The sequence below is a fragment of the Bos indicus x Bos taurus genome, chromosome 10 (assembly GCF_003369695.1).
Source record: "Bos indicus x Bos taurus breed Angus x Brahman F1 hybrid chromosome 10, Bos_hybrid_MaternalHap_v2.0, whole genome shotgun sequence".
In the NCBI taxonomy this organism is placed as follows: domain Eukaryota; kingdom Metazoa; phylum Chordata; class Mammalia; order Artiodactyla; family Bovidae; genus Bos; species Bos indicus x Bos taurus.
Window position 1 is genome coordinate 30728910 of NC_040085.1, and position 12594 is coordinate 30741503.

Below are 12594 nucleotides of genomic sequence, written 5' to 3' on the forward strand. Positions count from 1 at the left end.
GCTTTTACTATAAAACATTTAAGATGCTTTTATATTTAACTTTAAAAAGTTAGTAACTAAAGAGGAAGGTTCAGGGGAAAGGAGTTATTGCAAATTTAAGAAAGTAGATGTTACAAGCTGCCTTGAGATTTGGCTGTTAACAAAGAACAAGCTATGTGGTTTTTGTGATGTGACAACTAATGTAATAGTTCCTTCCTTTGATTTCTGAGACTTCATTTAACACAGTGATACATTCTACTCCCACGTCCTGTGCTAGGTGGTGGAATTAACAAAAACTGAGATGGTTTATGCCATTAGTTGAGGAGCTTGAAGTGTACAACTTGGAAACCTTCAATATGCAATTTTTTTGTTCTTATAAGTACATGGATTTTTTTTTGAGGGGGGGGGAGCATGCACCACATGGCATGCGGGATCTTAGTTTCCCAACCAGGGGTTGAACCCATGTCCCCCACAGTGGAAGCACAGAGTCATAACCACTGGACCGCCAGGGAAGTCTTAAGTACATGGAATTTTGAAAATACTTTTATTCAACATATATACAATGCTAAATGATATCTTTACAGTCTATTAATATCAGCCAGTCATTGATGTGAGACTTCCAGAGGAGCTCTTATACCACTAAGGCTTGTTTAAAAGTCAGTCATTTGTGAGTATCAATAACAACATTTATAAAAGGCATATACCAAAATTGGAAATGAACATGCCCTTTGACTCTGTTCCACTTTAGGAATCACTCCTACAGAAATACCTGGACAGATATGCAAAGACATGTACGAGGGTCCAGTATAGGAATGGTTAAATTCTGATGCATTCATATGACTGAATCATATGTAAGTGTTAAGTAATTGGTGAGGCCTGGTATAGAAAGCTGTGACATGTGCTATACAAGAAGCAGATTGCAGAATAATGTGAAAAATATTACTGCCTATTACGTCTGTCCACATGAATTAAAGTTATAATAATTAGCATTTATTAAGCATTTACTATTAAGGACTACTCAATTACATGAGATGTATTCAGTAACTTATTTAATCCTCACTGTAGCCCTAGTTAGCTTTTAACCCCTATTTTAAAAGAAGAGTTTAATTCTTCAAGTTAATGGCTAATAAGTACCCAAACCACAATTTGAATCCAAATCATTTGGCTCCCAGATTGCTCTACTGTGCCTCTCAGAAATATAAGGGAGAATGTACTTTACCCTTTACTTTTACACACGTCTACTATATCTGACTTTGATTCTAGAGTAAACGTGATTTGTATTTGGGAAAAAAATTTAAAGTCAGCCATCTTAATTAGATGTCAAGTCTAAGCATTTAATTTTCCATTGAAAGTTTACCAAAACAGCAAATCCAAAGTTAAAATAGCTACATAAGACAAGCTTAATTTAGATAAAATATGTTGAGGTAGACATACCATACACAGTAGAAACCCCAGGATGATTCAGTAGAGACTATTATTGGGTCTCATTCTTCAGGAATAGAGCTTTTCTGGTACCGTTTGTTGCCAGAGGCTTCCTCCTTACTTAACCAAATTTTGCAAACTGTAAAGCATAAAGCAAGTCGGAATTTTCTTTCTCAAATATTTTTAAAGGAAAATATCCTTTATGCAGTCAAAAAGGGAAAGAACTTGCTATTAAATCTACTAGCCACGTCTGAACCATGTTACCTGTGCACACCACCCCTTGGCTGTATCATCTGACTACTAGTGCCAGCCCCTCTAGGTCTGCTTGCCTCCCTCTCACCCGTTCTTCATAGGACAACCACAATGAAATTCTGAAAAAGAAAATTTGATCCTGTCATAGGCTTCCTCCTTTAAAATTCTTCCAAGAGCTTTTCATTGTTGTTGGGATAAAAACAAATATCCTTCAGGAGGCCAATACAGCTTTGCAGCCTCTGGTTTCTGGACACTATTACAACTCCTACATGCCTGTTGAGGGGCCTCACAGGGCCCTCATATAAGCCGTTCCCTCTATCAGCTTATTAACTCCAATCTTTCAGACCACTGCTGAAACACTTCAACAGAAAGACCTTCCCTGACCCCCAAACCAGGTCAGGTACCTGCTATGTGTGTTTATTTCTCTATGTCCCTTTTCTTCAAAACCCTTACTACAGTTGTAATTTTAAATGCCTTCATGTGGTTATTTGAATGTCCATCTCTAACTAGATTATAAGCTCCGAAGATACAGAATAGCGGTTTTTGCTTATTTCTAGCAGCTAGCGTAATATTTTATAGCTATTTATTAAGTGAATAATATGATAAGCTATTGAACCACACTGCTACATAAAGCAAAGTAATGAGAAAATAGCATTTGGTGAATATTTGGTGTTTTTACCATTCCTTTTATTATTTTCCTGTTATTACTATTCCTTTTCAGTTATAAACTGAAAAGATAAAGATAAATATATATTATGGAGTTAACTTGTTGAACATTACCTACGGAATATGTATGTACCTGTATTTCATGTAAGAAAAAAATGATTTCTCAGTATTCATGTGACAATTGCTCCATGTAATGTTAATAGAAGTACAACTCTATTTTCAGGCCACTCAGGAATCTTTAGATCAGAGGATTCATGGGACATTGGCTCTTAATTCTTAAATTTGCCATCAGAATGTTTTCAAAAATAAGTATTATGAAATTGATAAGAAGTCAAAATAAGACAAATAGCTATGAAACCTGGACAGAAGTCTCCTGTTTGTCATCTTCTAGAAACAGCTTTGGAGAAGGCAATGGCACCCCACTCCAGTACTTTTGCCTGGAAAATCCCATGGATCGAAGAGCCTGGTAGGCTGCAGTCCATGGGGTCGCTGAGGGTCGGACTCGACTGAGCAACTTCACTTTCACTTTTCACTTTCATGCATTGGAGGAAATGGCAACCCACTCCAGTGTTCTTGCCTGGAGAATCCCAGGGACTGGGGAGCCTGGTGGGCTTCCGTCTATGGGGTCGCACAGAGTCAGACACGACTGAAGTGACTTAGCGGTAGCAGAAACAGCTTCACAAATCACTTGGAAAATCAGTCTAGAGGTAAACATAATAAACCACATTTCCTATCCATTCTTGAAGTTGATGTTTCTTGAGAAATGATCAAACAGCACCTGTTGAAGACAGCAATAAGGCCTGCCTCTGATACTCAACCTCTGATTCTGAATTAGTTTGTTAGCTTGGACTGGTCAGGAGGCATTTCCTTCAGAATTTTCATGAGTGAATTTAAGCGAGTATGTGTTAACATTATCTTCTCTTTCAGCTGGGAAGAGAAATATAGATATCAGGTCATCTTAAATTTAACTTTCAATCTGATTCTAGAAGCCACTTGAGATTAAAACCAGTGATTAGGATCTGGTAATATTACAACACATTTCATAAGTACATTTGTTCTATTATGAAACAACTTTATACAACAAACCTAGAGCACAGTAAGGTGACAGATAACAAAGTTTCCTATGAAAAAAGACCAGTCACTGATGCTGAGTATTGCTACTTCTGGTCTCCTTCCTTCCTAGCCCTTATCACCAGGTTAGTGTTAACTCCGAAACTTGGGAAGACAAGAATAAAGTGCAATCAGAAAGCTTGTGGCGACAGAAGCATTAAGCAGTCTTTCCCTCTTTTCCAGCAGCAAGAATTTTTTAAATTCTTGTTCACAGTAACATATGTCTGTCTTTAATTGCTAATGGCCTTCAAAGGTAGCTCTGGTTGTCAGGTTTAGCACAGATGTTTCTGGTAGATGATTTTCAGTCGTGTTTTTTTTTTTTTTTTTTTCCAGCTTAGAATAGCCATATCTAAAACCAAACTCAGTGGTGTTACTCAGCTGTATGAAGTTATCATGGATAAGTCTTAGTAAAAAAAAAAAAGAAAATCCAATTTATTTCTGACATAGCACAAATCTACTTTTTAAGATTCAAGAATATTCAAAATACATCGGGAAGTTTTGCTTAAGCAGATCACTGTAGAGTCCATTAATCTTATTTGGGTGCCCCTGGACATAATGAATCATTTTTGTTACTTTCAAGTTTGCTTTTTTTTCAGTCTTTAGTGTTCAACATTTTTGCTGTGTATTGGGTATAGTTCTCTCTGCATTTATCTTACCTGATAAATGAGGTTTATCAAGGTCTTTAGACATGTAAATTGTTTTTCATCAAATTCAGGAAGTTTTTAACCATTATTTCCTTCAACATTTTTTCTTTTTCCTCTCCCTTTTGTATTCCCATTACCGAAGCATATTTAGGCATGCTTTATGGTATCCAACTAAGCTAGTTTATTTTCCTTCATTCTTTTTTCTCTTCTTCAGATTGCAAATCTCATCAATCTGTTTCAAGTTTGCTGATTCTCCAGTCAACTCAAATGTGTTGTTGAGCCACTCTACTGAAATTTTCATTTCAGTTATTTATTGCACTTTACAATTCCAGGATTTCCATTTAGGTTTTCTTTTTTTTCCTCTCTCTCTCTTTCTTTAGGAACATCCTCTATTTAATGAGACACTCATCAGACCTTCCTTTACTTGGCAGAACTTGCAGACTACAAATGCCTGTTCTTGCCTAGAATAGAGCTTCTAATGAGAAATGCTGATAGCTAGCAGAAAAGGATCCCCATGTTCTTGGCTGTATCTGCCCAGATGAAGTCTCCCTCCCTCTGAGCTGGAGGTGCAGGGGAGGGAGGGAGGGAGCAGGTTGTGGCTCGAACACCACAGGCTTTCACTGCTCTTACCAAGGTTTCATAGACTTTCTTGAATATCTCTTCATTTGCTTTATTCCTTGAAGAAAATTTCCACAGACTTAAGGTAGCTCTTTTCTTTGTCATTTGCTTTAATTATGGCAGTTTTGTTGAGGAGGGGGTCCATGGAGTTACTCAGGCCATTTCAGAAGTTCTCTCCCATACAAATTATTTCTAATCACAGTATTTACTGATCCTGCTCACCAACTTAGTTGCTCAGAACAAGGTTTGGCAAACTATGGACTGTGGGGTAACCTGCTGCCCATCTGTTTTAATAAAGTTTTATTCCAAGAAAACTATATCCATATTTTATATATTTTCTATGGCTGCTTTTGCACTACAACAGCAGAATTGAAAAGTAGAGACTTCATGGTTGAGCTTAAGATATTTGTCATCTGCTCTTTTACAGAAAAAGTTTGCCAATTCCTGGCTTAGAACATGGTCTCATAAGCTTAATTTAACCATGCAAAAAAGAAAAACAAAACAAAACACTGTTCTCCTATCCCAGAAAGTACATAAAACTCTGAAAAATAAATGCCCTGGTTACTAAATGTATAATTATCAAGGAATAAACTATTAACAGGGCTAAAAACAAAACCAACAGTAAATTCTAAGGTTGTTCTTCTGAAGGTAGTAAAGTAATAGCCAAATTTCTATTTAGAATGAGTCAGCAAGCTACCAAAACAAACCTGCTTGCTTCAACTCAAAACCATCAAACACTAGTAAAACCCATTTAAATAAGAATCCTTAATAACAGTTCTCAACACTCTTTCCTCCGAGATTTCTAAGCATAAGGTGGTTGCAAAGAGGTCAGATTTATGAACGATGACAGTCCATACCCAGCACAGAAAGGAAGAATAGGAATGTGGAGCTCAGCAGCTCTCCACCTCCTCCTGAACCAAACCTGACAATATGGCTTCACTATTTTGCTTTGTATCACAGATTCAATACGGAATGCCAAACCAAGTACAAAGAATTATTAGTGTGTCCACCACTTCACTATCCCTAAATTCATGGGTACAGATCATCAGGAACTGTCTATATTAAAGAAAACACACAACCATGATGAAAATTTACCTCTGCAACCTTTTCTGGTAGAGGGATGATGTGGATATCCATCTCAGATGCATTTACTATGGCTTTTGTTTTTAAGAGGTAGCTAGATAGAGAGCATAAGGAGAAAACATTAGTACCATATCACAGTTATGATCAAGGAAACAAACTTGGAATACCTGTCAAGCAAAGATTGCCTTCTTCCTGACACCCATTTCTAGATTCATAATGTATTTCGCAGGAAAAACATTCTCAATTACCAAGTTATCAGAGACACTATGCCTCATCTCACCCTTTTCCAGCCCGGAATCCACTAGTCAAAATTATCCCAGGACAAACTAAAGCCAGAAAACCAGGGTCACATGAATAACTGTAATGAGTGTAGGCCTCACACACCACCAGTAGACTGTGTAGCACAGTTAGAAGGGAAGTAATCACATTGTGACAAATACTGTTGGTTGCCTACCCAACAGCCATTCCTCAAGGCTTTCTTGCTAACAGAACCCAGATTTTGTTTAGGGCAGCAGTGTGCCCAGTCCTAAGAGATGAATCATAACTGTTCTAGGCTAACTGTGAAAATCTTATTCCCTACTGTCACACAGTTGCTTTCCCAGCTTAAGGGACCTATTCCCTGCATTCCCACACTTTCCATATCCTTTTCCTTCCAGTTCTGGATGCTACTTATGGATGTGATGCTTAACACCTGCAGCATCCAAGAGAAAAAGGCCATGAGAACCAGTGATGCTAACCCACAGCTCTGTCGTGGCTGAGCTACTTGGATAATCCTCGAGTAGCCAACTGTCCCACCCTGTTCTTAAAGCCACTCTTAGGTTTTCTGTTACTAGCAACCAAATTCATTCCAATACCCACAGACATAGATGTATCACAGTCCCAGACTCGGGCTACTATACTTTTCTAATTTCTTTTTTTTTTAATTTTTATTATTTTTATATTATATTGGACTATAGCTGATTAACAATATTGTGTTGGTGTACAGCAAAGTGATTTAGTTATACATGTATCTAGTTTTCCTGATTTCCCCTTAATCAAGAAGAATGTATTGACCTTTGAGTCCAGTTCCTCATTTTTAAAGACTTAAGACATTACTTAAAATCAATAATGTTTTTCCAAATTTATATTAAAATTTTGTTACTAAAAGCTTACTTCCCTAAGCAAAAACTCAATTACAACTGTACTAAAGTAATTCCTTAAACTGTTTCTAAAAGATTTGAGGTTATTAATAGCACATATTTAGAGATACTTTTCCTCGTATCTCTAAACCTAATTCTAAATAAATAAAAATTATTTAAGAATGAACTAGAAAATGAAACAAATCCCAATCCATCTCAAGACCATATTTCCTGTTAAAAATCTGCACTGAAGAACCTCATGATAAAGGGGTTTATCAAAGCGCATTAAAAAGAGAAGAAGGAAACTTCTGTTTTATGAATGGAAAAACAGGCTTTGGAGTTAAGACATGGACTCAAATTTTAGCTCCTTCACATCTCTAAGCCCGTTTTCTTAAAAACACATTGAGGAAAGCATAGCACCTGGTTATCAATGGCTGTTTTTGTTTCTAATGATAAGACTTTGATGGATGTTTCAATTTGTTGAAATAACAGAAAAGCTTAACAAAAAGTAGAATTTATAATTAGAAATATCTAAAGTAATTCATAAGAAGGAACAACAAATAGGGAACTTTTTCTGACTTTATAAGGCCACATAATTATTTTTTACTTTTATCTGCTTCATTCTTTTTCTGCAGACAAAATTTCTCTGCATTTACACACAAAACAAATAAAATATTTACCCCAAACCCAGAGCTTTCACTTCCCCACTGCAGCACCTGTACCATCTACAGATGACCAATGTCTTTATGCCTTTATTTCAAATTCTTAGGGTAAAAAAGCCTGACTGGCTTAGCATAGGTCAGGTCTGTTCCTGATCCCTTCGCCCGGGAGTAGTATCACATGGGATACAGACATGGCCACAAGGTCCCCACTGTGGGAGGCAAACAGAGGCTGGGCACAAGCTGGAAAAGTGTCTACCACAGCATTATTCTGCCTCACCTTCCAAAAGTTCCTGGAATAAAAGAATATCCTCACAGTACGATTATTAACACGCAGTATTATTATGAGACATTTACAATAGTCATGTATTATGAGACTATATTTTGGTCCCATTGCCATCTTTTTTTGTAAGAGCAGTATAGCACCTGGCTTTAGCATCTTCTCTAATACAAACATTCTGCCTTTTCTGGAAAATGTTTTAAAATTTATCTGCTGAAGAAAATCTAAGTCTACTTACCACACCATTTTGTCACTGGAAAGGCAGAAGTGGCCTCTCAAGGCAGCCAGGGCAGCATGGGTAGAATATAGGTGGAAACCAATGGGAATCTCACAGAAACTACAGAATAAAAGGTTGTAAGTGCTGGAGGAAAAAAAACAGGATATGAGTAAGAAAGAAAATCAGGGAACAAATACAAAATAACATCTCTGCACTCATTCCTAAAAGCTAGAATATAATAGGAATGAGACTGAAGAAATGTCACTTTCAAGAAAGGTTAATTACAGCCTAGATTACTTTGTGAATTCTGGCTACAAAAGCAGTCATGGATACACAACTGTCACTTTGCTAAAGTAATTTATATCTGAAAAGCAGAAAAAGAGCTAACTAATCAGATTAACATTTAAACATATAAAACTACACATAACCATATAAATTAGCCACCATTAAGCCAATTTTCAGTTGAAGTAAAACAGTCAAGTTGACTAGGGCTTATTAAGCAATTTAATAGAATGCAAATCAGGATTTTTTTGCAGATGTAACAAAAAAAATTACCCAGACAAAATGAAAAAGAAAGAAATTATATGACCCTAGCAAGTCATCTACTTTATTTTTCTTTTATCCTCTAAAAGAAATGTGGTTTTAGTTCTATTTAAACCATTTGAGTAACTAATTTACCTTATTTGCTAGTATATTATACAAATCTAAATATTACAAAGAAATGTTTAAGAAAAAATTAACTGCCATGCATGTACTAAAAGCGATTTAGAGTGGTTCGATGAGGGAAAAATTATTTGTATAAACATAATATACTATGCAGTAAAACAGTAGTAATGAAGTATAATAACTGCATGGCTAAAAATAAACAAATTCATGTCAATGAACACTAAACAAGACCAAGGAACAAATGCACTAAACTTACTGGTAAATGAAGTCCCACACTACACACGCAATACTGTATTTTTTGGAACTCAAACCTTTGGCTCATGGGTCTCAGGCCTGTGGACTTGGACTAGAACTAAACCTTTGGCCTTCCCGTGTCTCCAGCTTGTCAACCATGGCTCTTGGGACTTCTCACCCTCCATAATCGAGTGAACCAATTCCTGACAATAAATCTCTTCTTGCTGAGTCCCATGGCTCTCCTTATTTCAAAAACATACAAATACACCGAACTTTCTCTCCAGTGTTTTAAAAACCATCTAGATCTGTACTGTCTATAAGAATGCAAGCCACATAAGTAGTTTTATATCTTCTATTAGTCTTGCTTAAAAAAAAGGGTAAAAGTAACAAGTGAAATTAGTTTTAATATATTTTATGTGACTCAGTATTCAAAGACATTATTTCAACATGTAATCAAGGGAATTCCCTGAGGGTCCAGTGGTTAAGATTGGGCACTTTCACTGCCCTGGCCAGATTTGCTCCCTGGTCTGGGAATTCAGACCCCACAAGCTGCACAGTGTGGCCAAAAACAAACAAAAAAACAACATCAACAACAGCAAAACCCATGTAATCAATATTTTTAAATTATTCAATGTTTTGGACTAAGTTTTCAAAATCTTATGTGTATTTTGCACTCAGCATTTCAGTTCAGAATGGCCACTGTTTTAAGTGCTCAGTAGCCACCATCTGACAAGTGGCTACAGTACTGGACAGCATAGATCTAGCTAGATGTATTTCTAAGAAGATATTCAAAGAGCTTCTGCCTCAGGCCCCAAATGAACCAATTCCAAGCAGGCCGCCACTCCTTCCCAGTTTCCTTTGGGTGGGAATACACTCCTGGAAGGATAAGGAGTATCTTTCAGTTGGGAAAGAGGAGCTACAGAAGTCTTCCTGGTTACTGAGTACAGCAACTAAGAATTCCTAAACGTACTCTATTTAAAACTAAAATTGGACCAAACAATGGTCAAAATGAATTGTCTTGCTGCTAAAATCAACTGAAAATTGAGCTCTGTACTGAATTCAGAGTACTCTGTTGTCACTTCTAAACCACAGTACAGACACGAGGCAAAGTTCACCAGGCAGTATTCAAGGACCTAACTTTCAACCTGTGTTTTTCTCCAGGTTCCTAGGTTACAGCAGAATTAGTCCTACTGTAGTTTATCACAAATTCCAGGTTTAATGCAAGTGTATAAGTCCTAGTTATGTCAAAGGATTACAGTTTATAAAAAGTGATTCACTTGAAGATAATTTTCTTTTTTCCCCTCCTGGACATAATTTTCTTAAATTCACTTCACTTGCACAACCCACGAGGGAAATGTGGCCCTCAGATCTTAAAACCTTTACACAAATATCTTTTCCATTTCGTTAAAACATCAAGTTCGTACAAGACAATCAGGTAAACGGAGCATTCTTCAAGTACACTGTATGAACGAAACAGACTTTTCTCCTAGTGGAAGATAGGAAAAAACTTCTGGTCCAAGTCGGTTCCACGCTCTTCAACCTCAATAAGTCAGGAAATAACTAGAGACAGTTCTGATATTTTCAGTACGTACCTGCCTTTGAGCGAACCTTCAATGCCAACTAGGAACGGAGCCTCCAAAACTACATTATTTGTGACTCCTAAAAGGCAAACACAGGTCAGAGTGACTACCTGTGAGGCACTGAAAGGGAAAACCTCTCCCAGCCAGAAAGGCTCATCATGGTCACGAATATAATAAAAAGTTATTCGCGCCCCGCCCCCTCCCCGCCCCGACTCCTGGCAAATGAGTTAATTTCCTTCCATATTTTCATCCCGCTTTCCTCCCAGCCGGCTCTCAGTCACCCAGTGAGAAGGCGCCGCGCTCACTCACTGGAGAAGACCACGGCCCCGAGGGACCGCGACAGGTCCCAGGCGAGGTGCACAGAGTCAGCGAGCACGGCGTGGCACTGCGCGCACTGGAACACGGCGCATCTCTCGGGCTGCAGCCATTGCGGCAGCCGCGGGCGGGACGGCAGCTTCTCCAACCCCAGCCCTGCGGGGCCGACCGGAGAAGACCCTTTCACCACCTGCGTGTCCCACTCCATGGAAGTCGCAAAAGAAGGTTCATCAATCGCTTTCTTAGCCCCATCACAGAAGTCACCCTGTGGCTGCTTTGCAACTCCAGAAATATGCCTCCGCGGCCGAGCAGCCATTTTCCCGCAGTCGGCGCCGCCGTTTCAAAGACTATTCAGGCCCCACCCCAAGTTCTTTTCCTGCGTCCTCATTGGACAACGTGAACCCGGGGCTCTGCCGCGCACTTTGTTGCCTGGATACGCCGTTTGGCGCCTAGGTTTTGGGGAGGTGTGAAGGAGATCGTGGGTCAGGTGGAAGGGAAGTCAGCCATCCTATTGGTCAGTACCGGAAGACCCGCGCCTTTAACGCATTTTTAACCAATGGAAGTGCAGCTTACGTAATTCAAACTCTCTATAAATACCGGTTTGGTCAACGCTTAGAGTGGCGCCTGAGCGTTGAGCGGCGCTTCAGCGAGTTAGGTACCGGACCTCTGCGTCGTTGCCTGGATTGCAGTTCGCCATGATCGTTCCCTCCCTGGAGGAGCTGAACTCCTTCAAGTACAGTGACCTGCAGAACTTGGCCAAGAGTCTGGGCCTCCGGGCTAACCTCAGGGTACGGGGCCGGTGACGGGGGGATAGGATATGCGGCTTCTTTGAGACGCTGTGGGAGGGGACCGAGCGGTAATTTCGAGGGCTGAGGCTACTGTCCCGGCCCTGGGGCGGTAGATTTTGGTTCATCCAAGGGTCCAAGTAACTGCAAAACCGAGAGGGTGTCAAAGTTTTCACCTTTGTTGAGGCTGACTCTTACAGGAACTCACAAAGATGCCCGCCTCCAAAATTGTTAGCTTTGGTTTTATTGGGAGTACTCTATTTATCAGTCCATCGGTTAGGAAACGCAGGCCCTTTAGAAAACTAAAGGAATGCTGCATCTAAACGCCAGTTAATAGGCAGTCGCGAAAAACTCCAAACAGCTAACACTTTTATAAATTGCCTTTGCTTCTGGAAAACTCCAAACAGCTAACAGTTCTGTAAATTGTAAGAGGTCCCAAAATTTCCTGCTACTTGAATGGAGGACCTGGAAGAAAGGATGATTTTTAGGGAACCTCCCCCTTGTATAAGTTTAACTCAGCTCTGATTCAGTAGGATCGTTCGTCTATTGGTCATTGTTGTGGTAGTATTCTATTCAAAACCGATGAGGTCTTTGACTCTGATACTGGCAAACGTTTGGGGGAAAATGTTCAGTTCGGAATTGGATGTATATATTGTTCTGTATATTTAGTGGAGTTTCCCCATATAATATTAAAGTATACTCTGGAGATTTATTCTGCAAGCTGTAGTATTTAAACTGAGTGAATGTTAAGATCAGTCCTCACAGATATTTTAAGTGGTTAAATTAATTAAAATAATCAGTACCCAGGTACCAGTTGGGGCTGAAGGATAAAGAACTATCTCTGGAGATGTTTTTGAGCTATAGTATTAATATTTAATGGCCTCCCAATGCTTCATGAACAAAGTCTTTTAAGTCCCTTTCATTATTTTTTTGCAGTCTGGCTGGAGTCTTTTATCCAAGGCAGCA

General features: G+C 38.9%; 2 protein-coding genes across 4 annotated transcripts in view; one reads left to right on the forward strand and one right to left on the reverse strand.

Annotated features, from left to right (window-relative positions):
- Positions 1 to 500: 500 nt before the first annotated feature.
- OIP5 (Opa interacting protein 5) lies at positions 501 to 11259 on the reverse strand. The gene is made up of 5 exons (XM_027553592.1): positions 10838 to 11259; positions 10541 to 10607; positions 8070 to 8192; positions 5787 to 5868; positions 501 to 3246 (listed from the first exon to the last, which is right to left on the reverse strand). Exons 1-5 carry the CDS (start codon positions 11157 to 11159, stop codon positions 3151 to 3153), a joined length of 690 nt encoding a protein of 229 aa, XP_027409393.1. The 5' UTR covers positions 11160 to 11259; the 3' UTR covers positions 501 to 3150.
- Positions 11260 to 11332: 73 nt separating this feature from the next.
- The window catches only part of NUSAP1 (nucleolar and spindle associated protein 1), a 30404-nt gene continuing 29142 nt past the window's right edge, over positions 11333 to 12594 (forward strand). For 2 of the 3 annotated variants that reach the window (XM_027553587.1, XM_027553589.1), the window contains exon 1: positions 11349 to 11631. In XM_027553587.1, the coding sequence (XP_027409388.1) occupies positions 11539 to 11631 (93 nt within the window). In that variant the 5' untranslated portion in view covers positions 11349 to 11538. Of the gene's footprint in view, positions 11632 to 12594 lie in introns of all 3 variants that reach the window. The other variant, XM_027553588.1, reaches the window with a different exon arrangement.